Source organism: Petaurus breviceps, unplaced genomic scaffold, assembly GCF_028583685.1.
Source record: "Petaurus breviceps papuanus isolate PSGF00001 unplaced genomic scaffold, PetGlider_PUasm1.0 140, whole genome shotgun sequence".
Lineage (NCBI taxonomy): Eukaryota > Metazoa > Chordata > Mammalia > Diprotodontia > Petauridae > Petaurus > Petaurus breviceps.
In genome coordinates this window covers 44,116,537-44,136,553 of record NW_027185698.1, presented here as the reverse complement: position 1 = coordinate 44,136,553, position 20,017 = coordinate 44,116,537, and the positions used below count along the sequence as shown (strand labels likewise).

General features: G+C 44.4%; 1 protein-coding gene across 2 annotated transcripts in view; it reads right to left on the bottom strand.

Annotated features, from left to right (window-relative positions):
* Positions 1 to 463: 463 nt before the first annotated feature.
* Positions 464 to 20,017, bottom strand: part of NELFA (negative elongation factor complex member A) — a 42,558-nt gene continuing 23,004 nt past the window's right edge. For both annotated transcript variants that reach the window (XM_069071091.1, XM_069071081.1), the window contains 10 exons: positions 18,952 to 19,123; positions 16,939 to 17,100; positions 14,349 to 14,438; positions 13,345 to 13,475; positions 13,145 to 13,214; positions 11,808 to 11,896; positions 10,904 to 11,015; positions 7,137 to 7,408; positions 4,363 to 4,462; positions 464 to 3,528 (listed from right to left, as the gene is read on the bottom strand). In XM_069071091.1, coding sequence (XP_068927192.1) covers positions 3,344 to 3,528; positions 4,363 to 4,462; positions 7,137 to 7,408; positions 10,904 to 11,015; positions 11,808 to 11,896; positions 13,145 to 13,214; positions 13,345 to 13,475; positions 14,349 to 14,438; positions 16,939 to 17,100; positions 18,952 to 19,123 — 1,383 coding nt within the window. In that variant the 3' untranslated portion in view covers positions 464 to 3,343. The remainder of the gene's footprint in view (positions 3,529 to 4,362; positions 4,463 to 7,136; positions 7,409 to 10,903; positions 11,016 to 11,807; positions 11,897 to 13,144; positions 13,215 to 13,344; positions 13,476 to 14,348; positions 14,439 to 16,938; positions 17,101 to 18,951; positions 19,124 to 20,017) is intronic.

Genomic DNA, 20,017 nt, shown 5'->3' with positions numbered 1-20,017 from the left:
ACAAAGTTCACCTAGATCACTCCAAGGTGGGAGCAGCCTAGGGCAAGGGCTCTAGATTTGGACTCAGAAAACGAAGGGGTGAATGTGGTGTTGGCATCTCATCTGGATGACGTCAGTACCTCTGGTTATGAGAGCTGACAGAGAACATACATGCTCTTCCTTTAAGAGAAATTCCTCAACTAGCTCCCACCTGATTTTTCCTAAGCCCATGGTGGTGCCACTGCAAGTGAGCCCGGTAGTGTTTCCAGAAAAGTGAGGACTATTGGGTGTTCAAGGAACTGCCTAAAAAACATAGCAAGCCCTTCACTCACAAAGATGCTGCCCACCCTTTTCCCCTGACCTGTCCCTCCCAAACCCCTCAGTAGCAAGCATGTTTGAGATCACAGCTTGGTTAAGTGCCCCATAACCAAGTAAACCAGAGAATTGATGAAAACATCCTTTGGACGCTTAAAACTTTACACAATTTCTTTAGAAAATCTAAACTTTTATTATACAGACTGTATGTATTACACTGAAAATACGTACCCAGAGACAGAAGATCTGTAATATTTTTACAACTGTACAAAAACCAAGAAATAGAAAACATAAGGGGCTCTGCTGGAGATGAAACATTTTACAAAATGACTTTTTCTTTTTTTTTATTTAAATAATCAAAGGCACCAGATTCATGGGATAGGGGCAGTCTGGCCAGCTGATGTTTTAACTCTTACCAGTCAAATCTTGCTATGAAAAATGTTTCTCAGCCTTGAGGGCTACAAACCCTGGGTGGAGCCAGATGTGTGGTCCAGCCAGAGAAGCCCATCTGTAGTTAACATTATTCAGACTGAGGAACCATTCATTGTTCAGGGTAGAGGATGGAAAACGTATTTTCTCATCTATGGCTCCAGGAAAAGTGCTGCCCTCTGGCTCTTGGGACCCTGTCACGCTGCTGAGGGCCTGGCAGCAGCACACCAAAGCAAACACAAATTTCAGAGGGTGAGAGCATTTTCTCATGAAACAGCAAAATGCTTCTGTTCCCTAGAGAATCAAATGCAGGAAATACACCTTGTGTTCTTCTGAATTGTCTGACGCTGTGATGGCCCCTTAATGCAATATGGACAGACCCAACCGAGGAATGGAGGATCTTCAGTGTTTAGCAACTTCCTAACAGAATTATTTCAAAAACAGATGGACTACGGTTGCCTTTTTGCTTCAAACCCTACCACAACTACACTAACCCTGCCCCCCAAATTAGTAGCTGAACTGAGAAAGTTAAAGAACTAAGTTGTTTTGCTAGGGGGCAGCAATAACAGGCCTTTGTTTTGTAAATGTGGAAGGTGGTACATTCCCATTTACTCGTTAAATCTCATCACATATTTCATTATCTATGGAAATACAAGAACATATTAATACATACGCGCAGAAAACATCAGCTCAGGAAGTGGGAGCTTCTCCAGAGGGCTGCAGCCATTCCTATCCCCTGCCTCTGTAGTCCTCCAGTGACTGACTGGACCCAGCACCCCTCAGGAACCCTCACTTTCACCATGCATCCTCTCGCTGGCCATCCAGAGGCCCCATGGATACCACCTCGGTTCTGGAGGATGGGAGTGGCCCTGTTTGGTCACTGTCAACCTCAATCTGATCTGAGCCCACATCAGGGGAGGGGAAGAGCTCTCCCGCTCCCAAAGGCCACAAGCCTCAAACACCATTCCTGGTTCCATGCTCATAGCCAGCACCTGCAGTTCAAAGTAGCTAACTTTCTACTAGCACACAGATACATTTTAATAGAAAAATAACTCAGTTACCAGAATTTCTCTTTAAAAAAATTTAAGTTGGATAAAAGGCCAACAAGGAATATCAGTCACTAAAATTAAGAAAATGCTCTAACTTTTTTTTTTGGTTAAATTTAGCTTTGCAAAATTTAACATTAAACCCAAAACAAAACAAAACATCTAAAAAAGCCCCAAGTCTTCTCTTCCCCCCTCCCCCCAGGAATAACTAAAACCAACCTTACCATTCATTCCAGAGGACTCACTCTGAGAACTAACACACACTGTGGAGTGGTCAGATAGCACAGGGTGGCTTTGAAATGATCCCCCAGGAAGCACCAGCCACAGACCGCCTGCCTGCCCTCCTGCTGATACTACCAGCTGAAGCTCCACACATGTAAACATTCATCTTCAGAGTAACAATCTGGCTTTGTACCTCTGAATTATTGCTCCAACCCCCGCCCCCCCAACCAAAGATTTTGATTGTTTCAAACTTGAACCAAAAAGGAAAAGCTAGTATCAGTTTAAATCAAAGTGCTGCCTCTCTTGATGTGACTGAAGAAGCTAGCAGTGAGGGCCATGGCCACTGTACACCCACAGAGGTTTAAAGACCTCCAATAGTTCTTAAGGCTTTACCTAGCAAGCAAGGGGTGCTTCAATGGCCATCCTTTCCTGGGGGCCATTTCAGTGGCCCACAGTGTCATTCTTAGCCATGGCCTGTGCACAGAGAAAAATTAACTTAGCCTTCAGTCTCAGTAACTGGGGCAGGAACCCCAGCTTTTGATATACATTCTCATAGCTATTCTCACCTCTTCCCTATGTCTCCAGACAAAAGCAACCCCTCACATCTGAGCATGGCTAAGTGCAAGGACTGGTACAACAGGCCATCCCACCACACATCCTGGCCTCCTCAAAGTTACATGACCTTTCTCAAAGCTCTGGCCCTTGGAAGTCTTGGGCAGATGCCACTGATGTTCAGCCAGACTGCCGGCAGGGCAAAGGGTCAATCAGCTTGCAAGCAGTATGAGAGTGTTAGTTTTGGCAATATCTGATGTCCCAATACTAAGGGGTAAATGGGGTCTCTAAGGAGAGATTAATGCTCCTTCTGGGAGTCCCTATTTTACAGTGCACTGACACTAATACATTCAGACTGCACAGGATTCCCCAACTCTCCTCACATGCCATTTTTTTTCCTAGCAAAATGAACTAAAGCACAAAGTCGTATAAATCTGCAGGGAATTTATCCTCTTGGCTTAAGAGAAAATGTGAAAGCAATCCCATAAACTGTATTTCCTCCCCAAGTTTGGAATGGAGCAGTGCTCAGCCAGAGAGGAAGTTCTCAGAGGAAGGACTAGGACATGGCACACTCAAGCCATCTTTCCCTCTGTGGAAGCCCTCCCAACCTAGCAGGCCTCAGTCTGTGCAGCTGTCATGAGGGCACACTCCTGAGGGGGGCTGGGTAAAAGTCGGACAGCCTGGGAGGGAGCAAGGAACGAGAGCGTGGACGTCCTCGGGTCAAGGCTGTCTCTGCCTTCTCTTCAGCAGAAGCGGCTGCCTATGCTTGGCGTGGTCCCCGCAGTCTTGTCCTGGGTCCTCTAGGAAACATTGGTTATGGGCTTGTACTTCTTGAGCCTGGTCCACTGGCCAGTGGCATAGTTCATTTCAAAGACTGTGTCGACTAACATGGTGGTACTCCCTGTGCCATCAGCTTTGTCAAGGACTTCCGTGTGCTCACTGAGCTTGATCTGAATGATGTCACCCTGCTCTTGGCAAGGGTTCTCTGCACAGACAACAAACACCAGAAAAAAGAGAATCAAGCAAAAGAGGAAAATAAAGATTTAGAATGAGTGCTGCAAAGCCAAATCCATTCAGTTCATTTCCCAAAGAATAGTGAGATACAGGTCATTTCCTACCTCGTTTGGAATATACTGGAAGACAAAATATATCATGTTTTTTAAGTAACTAAACCGTCATTATGCAATTTTCCTGCCTAAGAAAACATCGGCCCAGATGACTAAGGTGATTTGCATAGCTCTCTTAAGTGCCTTCACTTGTGATTTTCCTCCTGAGCCCTCACTGGGAGAAAGGAGTGACCCTGTGTTCTCAAGGGCTACAAGGGCTGAGGTACAAGCTGTGACAGGGCCCTCAGTGAAGGCCTCAGAGGCTCGGCACCAAGAATGCAGCTGGGAGGGGAAACAATGTTGTCTGGTCACAGTGATCTATGAGGTCAGGCTTCCAAGATGCACTCAGGCTCTGATCTACCCTTAGGGGTGAAGGGGAGGGGAGGAGGGAATCTTCCCCAGAAACCACAGATCCTTCAAGTCTTACAGTCGTTCCTGGGCTCAGGTGAGACAAGGTGTCAAATGGACCAGCCAACCTGGTGGAGGCTGGACTTGTTTAGTCCAAAGGTGGGGGATACACACTAGCATAAACACAAATGAAAATCTACTTCACAGACAAATGGACCATAAAAACCCCTCAAAGGCAGGGAGGGAAAAAAATCTGGAACTCAAAATCTTGTGAAAAATGAATGATGAAACCATCCTTACACATAACTGGGAAAAAATACAAAGCAAAGCCCCCTCAAAGGTCAGCAGAGAGAGTGCCTCCTCACCCCGGGATCCTGCCATGAAGCCCAGGATGAGCGCCTTCTCCGGCCTGGTCACTTTGTTGGCAGTCTTGAACATTTCTTGTGCAGCACACATTTGCTCCCTCTACAAACAAGAGAATAAACACAAATACACACCACAACTTAGCTGGTCTGAAAACTGTCTCTGATTTGGAGTCTAAACGAAATTGTTCCAAAGGCCCTGACACACAGCCAGCCTCATTACAATAAACAGCCCTGCTGGAGGAAGGAGCCTGGCCTCTTAGCATCTGGGTATGAGCTCTGACTCATCTCCTAGGCCCAAGAAGCCTCAAGGCCAGGTGCGGTGACTAAAGGGGCAGCTGCCCTCCCTGGCCCAGTCAGGAGGAGGGCACAGAAGCTCCTCCCTACAAACAGCCTGCCCCCAGAACACTCAACAGTGTGGAGACTTTCCTCAAGTGCATCAGTGGAAAGAGGAGTCCCAGAGCTCACAAAGTAACTGAAGTCAACTCTCAGAGCCCAGCCTCGTTCTCAACAGAAACGAGGACTAAGTTCATTTGCACATATCCCACTAATCTTTCTGGAAGTGACAAAGTGGACCTTGTGGGCTGGTGGTCTTCTTTCTCTTGTTCTAATTCTTTTCTTCCCTCCAGTACATTTCAAAACTGCCAGAGTGTCTGTTCACTGCTGCGTGGGAACACAGACTTAGTGCTGGCAGGGGCTTTAGGGCCATTTAGGCCTGTTGCGGTCCAGAGAATCTAGGTCACTTAACCTCCAAGTTCTCTGAATCTCCATACAGCTTTCCCTCCCCATGAAGTCGGTCATCACTGTCTGAACTCTCTCTCTTCCACAACACCCACCTCCCCCAACTAACAAGCTGCCTAAAAGACCCCCAAGTGAACGGCCCATTGATCCGCACTGACAAAGACGCCAGAAAGCTGCCAAAGGAAGAGACCTGCAGAAAGGAGAGGACAGGCCCGTCATGCTGTGCTGCAGTCAGGCCACATCTGCCGTGCTCTGTTCAGGTCTGAGGGCAGGGCAGATGGCAGAGCCTGCTGAACGAGAGCCCACAGAGAAAGGACATGGGCTGTCATCGGGTACTTGAGGGGCTGTCACGGGGCACACACATCAGACTTTTCTCTCAGTCTGAAAGAATAGAACTGGAAGCAAGCTGCGGAGGTTGGAGAGGTAACTTGGGTTCCATGTAAGTGGAGTTAGGGTCGGATAACCAGGAGCTCTCCGTCCCTGGTCGGCAGGATGGACGCTTGGTCAGATTTTACTGAGTGTATTTTTATTCATGTATAGACTGGACTAAACGTGCTCTGAGGTCTCCTCCTTCTGTAGGTGGAACCATCTGGATTTCATTCTTCTAGACTCAACCACAAGGAGAAGTCCAGATCTTAATGAGACCCTCCACAAACATCAGGAAGCAGGAGAATTTATACCCAGAGATACTGGCAGCATATTAGGACTTAGATAGGCTCTAAGGAACTGAAGCGAACGTGCTTTAATGGTCACTATCAGTCCTAGGTCAGGGATGTGTCACAAGGGGATCCCCACTAGAAGACAGCAGTATGGGCCTGTAGGAAGGGTGCTGCAATGCTAGTCCACTTTGTTACAGCAGCAGTCTGAAGGCATCACCTCCAAACTTTTTTTTTATTCAGTAACTCAGCCACAAACTTAAAACCTTCAAAATCTAAGAGACAGAAACTAAGAGCTGGAGGATACTGGGGAGAGATCACCTCCTCTAGGCTGCTTCCTAGGTTCAGGAACCTCTCATTTTACAGATGAAAAATAATGTGCTCAAAGGGAGAAGAAAGTGAGACTGCTGACTTTGCACAGCCCTCCCTCACTTGCAAGTCATGTCCTTGATCCTTTTGGAGAATAGACAAACCACACCAATAGTCTGAGCTGCCCCACTGGAGACCCAACTGGCCAATGCCAGACAGGCAACTAAGCTCCTCCTCTTTCCTCTCCTCCCCCCCCTGCACGGAGTATTGTGCCCTTATCTGAGGGTGCTCTGCTCAAAGGAAGGCAAATTTTGATGGCCAAAACCTACCTGATATCTTGGGGTTTACTGGCTATATTTCCTTCTCAAAGACCATGCCTTAAACCCAATTCACTCTGGCTCTCATTAGGTGGCCAACAATAGATCCCTGACCAAACACCACTTAATAGTTATTTTGGGGCCCCATTGGCTCCGTAAATAGTAATTGTTTTTCTTTTGGCCAGAAGCAACCCTGAGGGTCTTCCCCTCCCAGTTTGATTTTTTTTTTAAATTAAAGGAGTCATCCCTTGGCTTACTTCTTAAACAGCCCTAATCACTGAAAGTCAAAGTTGGAAAGACCTTAGCTCAAAAAGGCCAAAGTCTCCCACTACATCCTGGGCCATCTCAGTCATGCTGATCCATATCTGGCCACTGAACCTAGATGGCTCCAGAGGTGAGTGAGGCTAGTGATTCTGCCCACCTTCCCTCACTTAAATGCAATTCACTTGTAAGTCCTGGCATCACCTTCCTGACATCATGGTCCTCTTCAAGAATGAAGGACAAACCACAACCACAATGTGCTCAGAAAGTTCAAAAGGCCTTATCCAATTGATAGTCTGAATACAAACTGAAGCATGCTATTTTCACTCTCTTTCATTTTACTTCTTTTATCTGAATATTCTTGTAGAAAACTTTTCTTAATATGGCCATGTTTTACACACCTATATCTGACTGCTTAACATGCCAGGGAGGCAGAACGGGAGGGAGGATAGAATTTGAACTTAAAGCTTGTGAAGGGGAGGAGCAGACCTACCGTGAGCGACAGGCCTTTCTTGGGCTGCGGCTGTGGCGCTGGCTGGGTCTGCGGCACCACCGGAGGAGCCTGGGCTGCGGGGGCAATGGCAGGCAGGGTTGTAGGGGTCAGAGGTGAGGTAGGTGGAGCAGCAGCAGCAGCAGCAGGAGCAGGGTTGGCATTGCTGTTGTACATGGGCGTCCTCTGTTTGAACTGAGCGGGAAGAGCAGTGTTCGGGGTCGCAGGCTCGTCTGGCTGCCGGATGGTCTGCAATGTCTCTCGAGCCGAAGGAGCTGCAGGTATAAAGTGAAAGATACAGAAATATAATCTCACGCCTAATACAAACTTGCTTCTATTAATATCATCACTCAAAATGGAGTGAGGGCTTTTCAAAAGAGGCAGAGGACTTTGAAAGGGGAATAAAACAGCAAGTGCAAGAGCAGGAAGATGGGTGACCAGCCAGCTGCAGTCAGACCAGGGGGTCAGTGCTGGGCTGGAGCTTCAGGAGGCCTCCCCAACCTCCCCACCCCTGCTTAGATCTAGCTGGCGCGTGAGGTGAACACAGATGAAGACCACAGGCAGGGCCTGGACTCCACGGAAGCACAGAGAGTGCAGCACACAAGCCGCCATCTGTAAGCCAGCTCGCCTGTGTGGGTTTGGTGGCCTGCCGGCGGGGCGGTGGGGGTGGGGGGTTGTCTGTCAGATGAGAGTGAGCCTCAGCTGGGCTCCTCCCAGCTCTAAGTCTGATCAGAAGAGGGCATGTGCTCCGCCTCTGACAGCAAGGCTCCGTCACCAAGTCCTCTGCTGCTGCTTCACTCATCTCGGCAAATATTTCTTCAGTGCTGGGGCCCTGTCCCGGAGTGGGGGGTGAGGGGGAATGGCCCTGGCTTCAGAGATGAAGGTCTGAAGAAGTGCCCTCTTGGCATTCTCTTCTCAACTCAACTCTGGCTGTCACAGCAACACGCTAGTCCCATCTATGCCCACTCCACAGTGAGCCGGAAGGGCCATCAGCCCTCAAGATCACCTTCCAGGAGGGAACAAAGATTTCGGCTGTATCTCTCCTGGCCGCCCTGGGTAGCACTGCCACACTGGGCCACCAGGACTTTCAATGAACACGGTCACTGGTGAAAACTAAACTTCTGTTCTTCCTGCTTTTTCAGGATCTAGCATGGAAGGAGAGACGCCCAGACCCCACAGTCCCACTCCTTGCCTTCTCCCACCCACCCAGAGCTGGCTTCCGCAGAGCTGGGTAGGCTTGCCCATCTTTGACAAATGAAATCACCAGTGAAGTAGGATGAATTAATGGAGCTGAGCCAAATACCCGATGTCAGGGACCGGAGACACCTTCCCAAAAACCTGTCCATTCAAACCATTCGTTTCTCTCCCAGGACAAAAGCCACCCTTTGCCCCCTCCCCTCCCCTAACCCTGTCAGAGGCTCCTCTAGCAGCTAACTATGGCAGCTCTAGGAGAGGGGGAGCCTTCCTCACCCTCCCAGAGAAAGCTGTCTCTCCTCCTTCTTTCCCCACCTAAGAGGTCATGATGGCTGTTGGCCAGTAAAGTACAACATTCATGCTTAGGGTTCTTTTCCTGTCAAGCTTGGACCTGGGCTCTTATTTTAGCTGGAAAACTCTAAAATCTACACCAGCAGTAACTGCAAAGAAGGGAAAAAAGCCTTGAGAATGACATTTATCCACCTAATTGTCCCCATTTATCCCTCTAAAATAAGAGTAATTAGTTTAGCATTTTGGATACAGACATGCCACAGTCCTCTTAAATTTTGGCTCATTCCTGGGATTCTCCTGTTGCTGCCCAAAGCCTAGGGACTCCCACAGCTACAGGGTAAGCCAGGGAATTGCAATCTGCCTATGCTACCATGCCTTCCTTCCACAATTGACTACTGCTTAGGGAATCCTGGCAATCACATGAGTGTTGCTGGGCAGGGCGCCAGCCAGCAGAGGGCTTAAGAGAATTTTCACCTTCTGGATTAGGTGCAACACTCTCTTGTTAGTGGCTCTGAGGCCAAGGAGCAAAAGAGAAGGAAGTATCTTGGGCTCAGGGGCAACATCAGAACATCCTCAGAGGTGGCCAAGTGTGGGATGTGTTCAGACCAGGAGAGCTTGTTTGAAGTGCAGGCTGCAGGGAAGCAGTATTTCCAGATTAGGCTGGAAAGATAAGGAGGCTGCAGATTGTGAAGTCCAGGTAAGGAATCTGACTCTCACACTCAGTCAGCAACAGCAAGTCAAAGGAGAATTTGAAAACTTAGATGGGAGACACTTTTTTCTCAAATATTTTAAAACTGCCAGGCAAGAGGCATGTAAGAAGAAGGGCAATGAAATCAGAATACATAAACTCACTTGGGTCACAGCTTCCTCTGCCCCCTCCATGCCACCACGTCCTCTGGTAATCAACTTCCCTGATCCTCTCGAGCTCCTTTCAGCCCCCAAAGGTCATGGCAGCCCTGGCTGTTGTCAGGCCTGGCTGCACCTTCCCAGGCGTGGCCCCTGGCTCTTCAATGCCAGGCCCAGACTCTCCCTCGGCTGACCTTGGAAGGTCACTTCATCGGTCTCTATTGTCCTATTCAGATCCTGGTTTTAACTGTCTACTGACCTGTATCACTCTTCTCCCTTACCTGAGTTCAGCTCACACCCATATCTAGAGCCTGCCTGAGGCTCTATGAGCCCAAGGGTCACTCCCTAGTCCAGTTCAGCGCCCAGCTTGGAGCATTCTACACCCCACACAAGGCCGTGGTACTTACAGACTTCCATCCACCTCCGCCACTAAGAGGGATGTCAAACCCATAAGTGATCTCACCACTGCCCACAACCGGTCTACCCCTTCCTCCTCTTCACTGTGACCATACAGCCTCAGTCTCCTCTACAGCTCCTCCCCTACACCCCACCTTCAGCTCTCCTACATGCATCCTGCTGAATCCATCCTGGATGTTAGACTGTGGTAACTGAGCAAGTGAAGGAATTCACCTCATATACAATCTCATCTTGGCCCTCACTATTACATGGCCATTCTTTTTTCTTCTCAGACTAGCACACTCCCTGTAACAACTACCCAAAACCTCTTCTCTTTCCTTCCTTACATCATCCACTAGTATCTCTCTCTCAGAGGAGGACCTTACCTCTTACTTTACTGAACAGAGGCCAGCTCTCCTGAGTTTTCTTTTCCTTAAACACAACTCCTTCATACCACTGCCTATTCTTTCCTCCTTTGTTCCAATCTCTGATGTAAAGGTGGCCCTTCTTCTTGCCAAAGTCGACCCCTCCACTTGGGTCTTGACTGCACTGTTTCCCATCTCTCCATTCAATCTCTATCTTCTTCCTCCTTCCCTGCTGCCCACAAACATGCCCGTCATGTTGACTCTTTAAAAAACACAACTTCCTTTGATCTTGCCACCCTTCTTTTCTGTTCCCTTTCACCACCAAACACCTAGAAAAGGATAGCCAGATTAATTTCCTTTCCTGCCTTTCCTGCCCCTCTCCCACTTACAGATGATGGCTATCTGGCTTCCCACTCCCTTAATCAGCTAACATCATTCTCTGTTCCCATATTAGATTCAGGATCTGTTTTTCGTTACTCCTGAAAGTTCAGCATGTTCCTGAATACATTCATTCCGTTAAAAAACAAAAACAAAATTTCATGGTTCTGTACCAATGGCACTGACCTGGCCAGCTCTATTATGAGAAGATACTCTGAATGGAAGAATACCTTTAAAGTGAACATAAGCTAGACATCCAGAAGAGCATTTAAAGAGTGACACAAATAACAGGCTACTTACCTGGCTGTGTTTCAGAGCTTGGTATGTAGGATGATGATGGAACCACACTAGGAGTTGCAGGCAAGTAGCTTGTAGAAGGTAGTGCAGGCTCATTGTTCAAAGAACCGAGTTTCTGTAAAAGTTTTTGAAATTCCTCATGGGTTATATAACTAACTCCAAAAAAAACTGCTCTTCAATCTTAACAAGTTACATTCTCCCACAGTTCCAAAGATCCCCATCTGCTGGTCTCATAGCTCACATCTGTACAGCTTCCGGCTTTCTGAAGCACTTTGCCAGATGTTGTTATCCTTGTAACAACCTCACAATGGAAATCGGGGCTCAAAGTGAGATGATTTGGCACAGTGCGACCATAGCTAGTGGCTGAGAAATTTTGCAATCCTTCTTTCTGCTAGACTGAGACCGCTGGTAGGTTTGATTGATCATTATCAGAAGAGGAACAGGGGATACAATCCTCTCCTCCTTTCAGGGAAAAAAGACAGATACTTCCATATGTGTGTCACAAGTTAAATCTGGGTCATGACCAGCCTAGAGAGGATCCTTTTCCATGTGAGCTGAGTGTCTTAAAATAAATGTAATGGTATATTCAATATCCTTTAATGGATTGCAGAAATAAGAGTATCAACAAAAGCTCATGAATTAAAGTCTAAAACTATCTTCCTTTGGGGGGGGGGTGTTAAGGCAATTGGGGTTAAGTGACTTGCCCAAGGTCACACGGATAGTAAGTGTTAAGTGTCCGAGGCCAGATTTGAACTCAGGTCCTTCTGACTCCAGGGTCAGTGCTCTATTCACTATGTCACCTAGCTTCCCCTAAAACTATACTTTTGCCAAAATCAAAAGGCCAAGTTAACTTCAGAGAACTCTAACAAAACTTATCATTAAATATATAGATGATGTTAAGACCAACCTGTGTAGAGACAAGGCCAGCAGCATAATCAGGAGTAGCGTTTTCGACAACAGTTTCTTCTTTGGCTTGCTTTTCCACAACTTCTGTATCTGTTGATGATTTTTTTTAAAAAAGGTCTAAGTAAGTTATTTCTTGAAAAATATTCTTACACAAGCAAGAAATAAATCCAATCTTCAGCTCTTTCTGGAGAAAGTATGACTTTGAAATTTTAGGTACTATAATGTGTTCCTTTTTTTTTTTTTTTTGCTTTTTGGAGGGCAATTGGAGTTAAATGACTTGCCCAAGGTCACACAGCTAGTTTTTGTGTTAAGTGTCTGAAGCCAGATTTGAACTCAGGTCCTCCTGACTCCAGACCTGGTGCTCTATTCACTGCACCACCTAGCTGCCCCTTATAAAGTGTTTTCAATTCAAGACTGCTTTGAAATCTCCAAACCAATATTTGCTTAAAACCCAATTTAAACCTCAAGCTAACTTCCGAAGGTCACCCTGATATATTCAATGAAAGGCCCACGTAGAACACTAAAAGCTGCTAGCATTTATATAGTTCTCTAAGGCTTGCAAAGGGTAATCTTTTCAGTCTCAGATTGACTTTTGTCGCTAATTCATAGAACGCTATCAATAAGAAGAGAAAATTAATGTTTAGAGATAGTCTTGATTGATATGATTCTCCACACCTTCCGCTCCTGTTTCTCCCACCGTTAACAGGCGTAAGCAGATGGCAGGCAGCCAGTTTCCAATGAACACCTAACACCTAAGCACATGAAGTGTTGTGAGAGATGGAGCTGCCTGTCAACCAGAAAAGGAGGTGAAGGCTGTCACAGAGAAAGACAGCAGGATTAATACAAGGATGACCTCAATACTACACAGCTGCCAATAAAAAAAACAAGTTAAAGACCTCCATCTGGAGGATGGCAGTCTGCACTAAGGAGGACCCACATGGATGAGATCAAAGATCCACTAAATCTGTGGTAAAATAAAATATGAAAAACAAGTCTCTTGTTAGGGATCAAACAAATTACAACTGGACAGCAAGAAATGCATGCGTCAAGGAAGTGATTTAGCCCAAAAACAATTGAGCTAGAGGCCAGTTATAGATTCTGAGCCCTTCACTTTACAGACTGAGAGGGTTCCCCTTCCCTTTCCCTTTCTCCTTCTCCGGGTGTCAGTTTCCTCCTTGGCAAAGGGAAAAGGATTCTTCCCAGCTCTGAAATCCTGTAATCCCAGGGTTCTACACTCCTCTGCAGCATGGCATTTCCCCAATTCCTTGAAAAGCCAAAGTAAAGTTTTCAAACATCCTTCAGTAGAGAGGAGGTGGGTAGTGAATCCATCATACACACCTAAAGTCTTTCTTCTTCTTTTTGCCTCTCGGCCTGCACCAACCATATCCAGCTCTGAAATATCTAGTAACTGCCAAAAAAACCAAAAATCCAAAACCTTTATTAAAACAGAGAACAGCTAATAATATGACTTTGTTTCAAAGGCTACTATTTGGTGGAAGAAGGCAGAAATCTAAAGAAGTCCAAAATAATTTGCCCACCTTTACTCCCCGTTCTTTTCGTAGAGGGGTTCGAGAGGGGGGGATTGGAGTCCGGTTTCCAGCAGGACTAAAAACACTGGGTGTGGTTGGGCTTCTGAAAGGAGCCTGTTTTGGGATGCCTTTAAGAGGTGCTAAAAGAGGATAAAAATGAGGGAGACAAATGGAGCAATGGTAAATACTTTTTACAAGTCATATTCAAAAGCCCCAAAGGTAAGATATATTTAACTGAAAATACCACCAAGAGATAAAAAAGCAATATAAAACTCCTGTTTTAACACTCTATATGTAGTCTTAGTGGAAGGTGTGGTTCTAAAACAGGAAAAGGCAAACTACAGGCTGTTTTTTGAGCTCAAAATGGTCTTTACATTTTAAAACACAACAAAAACTATATTTTAAATTGCATAAAACATACTTACCTTATGGGCTGTACAAAAATAGGACTAGATAAACTTGAAAAAGCAAGCTGAGTGGTTTGATAGCTCTGTATCCCTTAGTTAATTAACCTGGTGATTTGCATATGATTATTTGGGTGAACATACCATACAATTATAATATAACCACCAAGGCAGTAATGGCAAGTTACTGATATACCTATGAACTACTGGAAATTCAATCTAATACAGCACTACGGGACCTACTATGAATAAGGTTAGATGGGCAAACCCGAGATTGAAATGTGCACTTCTTTTTACACATCCTGACACATCTTTGCAGGCAATGACAATATGTGAAAGGTTTATAAAATTCATCTTGTCTTATCATGTATAACTGATGCAGTTTAGAAAACTAATGCCAATTTTATGCTTCATAGGTTTTATGCATTTGACTGAATTTTCTAAATGGGAAAAGAATATCTTCAAATCAAACTACCACATAGGACAATGGGGCAATCCACAAACCTCTTCCTTACAAACACCCAGAGATAAGTAAGATCGGCATGCCTTCACGTGTGTCTGCAAACATTTTGTCTCCAATTTAAACATTAGAAGTTATGGAACTCTTACTTGTGGTATCAATTTTTTTGACCAGTCCCCTTCCTTTGGCATGGAAAGGTACTCCAGCTGTTTTCTTGAGCTGCTGGGCAGTCTCTGTGGCTACAAAAGAAAAGGCATAAGTCACAAACATCTACTCCCACAAAACTGCTTTTTTTGAACACAATGACCTGCCACTCATTTAGAACACAAGTCTGAGAAGATCTTAAAGAAGCAGGTTTTTGTAAAGGAAATCTTTACACTTAAAGATGGACCAAGTTACTGGGAATGGTCATTTGGGATCTGAATGCTGCTTCCAGTGGATATTCGGTAAGGTCAGCCTAAAGAAACCTACTTAAACCATAAGAGCTGAGATACTGATTAACTGCAACGAGACAGGAGCAGAAAGCAACATCATTAATTTTTTTTAAAAAAGCAGTATGCATGTTTTACTCCTGAATACTGGTGCCTGAAAAAAAAAATTTAAACTAGAAGAAGATGAGAATAAAAAGAAATTTTCAAAAGGCCGAAGAATGCAAAGGAAATTTGTGGGCAGTTTTTGGCAGCACTGGTTCTTCAATATTTCTAATTTCAACTCAAACCTTAACAGCTCTTTTCTCATACAGGCTTATCACAAACACAGTGTTTATATCTATCACTAGTAGTAGTGTTTTTTTTAGCTCACAAATGGAATGGAGATGAATGAATGCAGTGCATACTTTTCAGCACTGTGCTTGGTAAAATCTGAAAATGATAAATAAATGTGATTTATCTTCATCCCCACCCTCCTCCAAATCATATTCCAGTGTCAATCTAGGCAACAACAACAAGATACTGGACACCAAATAACTGAGTTATGAAAAGAAGCAAAGGAAGGGCAGTGCATGCATACCATACCCCAAGGCTAGCGAAAAGAAAGTGTGCATGTGTGGGGGATGATGGTCATACAAGCAGGCAGCACGGCTGGGGCCGAGGGGGAAGCACTAAATCACTGAACTGTAAGGTAGGTATGAAACACATAAGGCACTTTAAGGCTCTCAAGAGCCTTCTAAAACAAGTGCTTCTGTTAACATATTTTAGTCTAATTCTTTGAAAATTTTTATTTCTCATTTGGGAATATTAGACTATTAAATTAACCAAAACGTCTTATTCCCCAGCCATTCTGTATAAGCAAGTTTCTTATGACACAATGCAAAATGGTGACATACACAAAATCCAACTTTTTTCCTGTCACCTCCCCCATCAGCAATACCACCCACAACAGATTTCTATTTCACTCTGCCAAGTATCTGGAAAAACTAAGTTACAAAAACATTTCACACTTTTTATAACAGGTAAAAAGCTTAAGTGCAAAACTGAAATAATCTGTGGCTCAAGAAAACCCCAAAGTTACAAAAATAAATAAGCCCCTTGCCTCAATTATCCTCAAACCTTATAGGATCATCTATTCAGAGCTAGAAGGGATCTTAGAATCCATCTGCCCCACCCCCCAATTTTACAGATTAGAAGAAAAAGGCCCAGAGAAGCTATGTGCCCAGCAAAGGTCACGGAAGCAGTTAAGGGACAGAATTGGCATTGGAACCCAATCTGCCAGACTCTAATCTAGCACTTTTACAGAGATTCCCCTAATTTAATGAAGATGGTCCTCCAGGATAAGTATATGATATGGTGAAGCACTCTGTAAAGGCCCATGGCATAGAAGGCTGAGGACAGCTTTGGAGTCAGCCAGGTTCAAGCCCTTCCTCTGACACGGAGTTATGGAAAGCCAGGCTAGATCCCAGGGCCGCAGGGCCATATTCACAGAGCAGTGGAGAGGAGAGGGAGAGCCTGCTCCTAAAGTCAGTATCTGCTGCTGTCTGATAAGAGCTCCTTATGCAGCAGACTCTCCTGGTGCTTCACGAGTCTCAGCACTCATGGAAACGAGGCTCCAAGCTGCTCTCTGGTGGAGGGAGTACTCCACAGTAATAAACGTCACATTTCTGGACCCCGATAAAATATTATTTAGGGAGCTTTTAACTGAATGTGATGGTATGCTACTTCCTGTGTAATGTGGGCCAAAGCAGGAGACTGTCACAAGCTCACGGTGGAACTTTAGGCAAGTCCCTCACATCTCTAGGCCTCAGCTTCTTTATCTGTCAATTCAATCTAACAAACATTTATTAAGAAAATATGACACTCACTGTGCTATGCTAAACATTGAGGATACAGAGATGAATGAAAGCACACTTAGAATTTATGGCGTTCAACAATTGTCCAAAGGGGGTTAGAAAAGATGATCTCTCTGGGACCTTCCAGCTCAAACAAATCATATGACAACCTGCCTTGGTTTTCTAAATCTAAACCAGTGAAAGAACAAAAGTGGATGCTGAGACTTCCTGCTGTGAAGGTAACTTGTTCTAATTTTGCTTTTATGAGAAAAAGACCTGGTTGCTTTAACCACACATTCAAGGGAGCTTCTGAAACAGAAAAAAAGGTCATCACATAATTGCACCAAAGCAGTTCTGTTTACTTTCCCTTAAAATATAAAACATTCCCCCCCACCACATATAAAAATACAACCTAATGAGATTTCTACCGCAAACACTCTAGGCACCTGATTTCATAGATATACACCCCTACTTACATTTCTGCAAGAGCTCTGCTCTCAGAGTGGCACTTTTCGGCTTTCTTTTCAGCTGAAAATGCTTTACAGGGGGTGTGAGTGGTCCAGCAAGTGTGGTCAAGGCATTTTTGTTCAAGTACTGACACTCCAAAGGCAACATAGCAGATGCTTCACATTCGCTAACTGTTCAGGAGAGAACAAGACAATACATTGGGAAATAGTTCTCCTACAGTTGATACACAAGGTAAATCACAAGTAAAATCTGTAGTTTAAAATTATAATATTCTAACTGCATAACAGAAATATATACTATCTCACCTACAAGCTTCACATTTTGTGGTCACCTTGACCACAATCAATGAATCAGAAATTAATATATAGTTCAAAGTAACTAGAGAAATGCAAGATAACTTTGGTGATTTCAGAAACAAGAAATCAATTAAACATATTAAAGGCTATAAATCTAATACCCATATATCTCTTGGTTTTGTAAATAATCTTTAGCACCTTTTGCTTCCAAAGAGCTTCTCAGGGGTGCATAATTACACTGGTGTTCAAAAAAGACTCTACAATAGCTCTTAATCCAAAGGTTAGTATTTGTCTATCTAGTAAGAGCTTCTGCCTTGAACACAGTTCCTTATGAAATGAAACTGTGTTTGTGTTTGAGAAGTCTTGTCATTTATCCACTGAGCCAAGGCTCATCAAGAACTTCCATATGCTAACAGCACTGATCAAGGAAGGAGCTCTTTAGCTAGAGGGAAATGGGGCTACAACTGTCAGTAATGACACACAATTCACAGCCTTGTTCATTGTTCTCCCCATTTCCTAATATGAAAAACTAAAAAGACTTGGATGCTTTAGGAAGAAAAACAAAGGTTTGGGGTTTTTTTTTGGGGGGGGAGGGGGACTGATGGAGCTCTTAAACATTCTGAAGTCTACAGAGAGGCTATCCATTCCAACCTAATATACAAAAGGGAGACAGCCCTTAAAGAATGGAAAAAGTTAGTAAAGCCTCAGGGGGCAATATTTACTCTAGTACAAGGATGTCAGACACGTGGCCCATGAGCCAAGACACATACCAAGTGTCGCCCAAACTAGAATAAAATGTAACTGGGAACTATTTTTAAAAAATAAAATAAAAATATAACAAAATACAGATGATATTACATTTTAAAACAAGTAACATACACACACATAGCCCCCTTCAAAGAGATCCGTATGTGTGGCTTAGGGGCCCCTGTTTCTGCCCAAGTGGACACTAGTACTCTACTGGATCCATGATCTAACTGATGCGAGCAAGCTCTCCAACAATGTGAGTTGTGACCCAGCCACGCCTGCCCATGCAAGTGTCATCCATGTCTTCCCATAAATGGGCCAGAGGGGACCCGTAGGCTGTGTTTGCTGTCATGTGAAAGGAGCATCTCCCCCCATGACCAACTCAACTATTTTAAAATAAGAGAAATGCAAACACATCCAAGGAAGGTCAGTTATTGGTTTCCTCAATTGAGAAAATGTAGGACAAGAAAGGCAGATGGACCAATCACACAGCAAGAACAAGGAATAACTGATGAACAGCATGAAGGCTGGCAGAGGGCAGTGCTAAGAAGACAACCCAGACAGAACCTATGGGATACCACGGACCAGAATCACAGGATGAAGAGGCAGGGTGAGCTTCTGACTGTTATTGAGAGCAAATAACCAGTCTGACGACAACACCGATGACAATGCATCATTAAGGGAGTTGGCCCGCATGATCTCTAAGACCACCTCCAACTTCAAAGCGCTATGGTTTTAAGTTTGTAACCTCGGACAGACCAACTCAAAATACTAAGTCTTAGGTTTTTATTTTGTTTTCCCTAGGAGCACTTGACTGTGTTTCTGGAGAACTTAAACCCTGTATTTCCCCTTTACTTGTAAAAAGGGGAACTGCTTGAACTACAAGGTGTCAACTGTGACAGAAGCAGGACAACCTATTTTAAATGAAGAAAACGTATACCTAACCAGATTCCCCAATTCAATGAAAATACAACGTACCTTTTTCTCTAAGCTCTCCTAAAATATCCTGAACATTGGGATTCTGTTCTTCAAGATCAAGGTTAAGTGAACCGGTGTCTGGGAAGGATTTTAAAATATCAGCTACCATTAAGACCCAAGGGTCTGAATCCAAGGTTGCAAGCTGGATAATTTCAGTCAATGCTCCTTTCATCTGAGGGGAAAAAAAGAGGGGAAAAGTATATTGGAAACAATTCTAAGCAGAAATGACAAAAACATACCAAATCTTATGTATGACTTGTACAAATGATGGCTAAAATGTGTTCCATATTCTAGATTAATTAAATTTAAAAGGTGAATCAACTTTCTTAGCCTCTATCTCCTCAATGTAAAACATGAATATTAGTTGCAGACCTACATCACAGGGCAGTAGAGAGGAAGTATTTTATAAATAGTAATGACTGCATAAATGTAGGTTTTAAGTGTCCATTTGACAGTGGCTTTTTTTCCTGTTGAACTGTTTGCTCTAAGGAAGAAAGGGCTTTGAGGCTCCAAGATATGGGTAAACTATAGAAGTCCTTACTAGGCACCCACACTACAGAATTTCGGAGTTGGAAGGGACCTTGGAGGCCATCTGGTCCACCTCTTTCCTAAGAAGAATCTTCCATACAATGCACTCAACAAGCGGTGACCCTGACTTTTCTAATGGGGGTGGGGGGACAGAGGAGGAAGTGGAACCTCCTCTGGAAAAGGAACTCTGATTTTTAGGAAATGTTTCCTTACATCAAGCCTAAATTTAAAATACAGTTTTAGAGTCCCCCAAAAGGATAGCAACGTTCCTGCTTCAGGTAAGATTTAAAACCAGACAGTCCCACAGAAAGAGGAGCTAATTCTATTTTTTCACGATGACAGCTAATCCCAAACAATAACTCTTAACAAAACTTTAATGGGAACACATCAAGTCCCTTTTGCAGTCTGCACTAGCAGTGATCCTTTCTACAGGACTGGACCTCCTGGAGCAAGGAAACATCACTGCTTAAAAGTGCTGACTCTGCAAACACAGACCACTACCCTACGTTACAAATCTCCACCCATGAAGCAGGGAGCC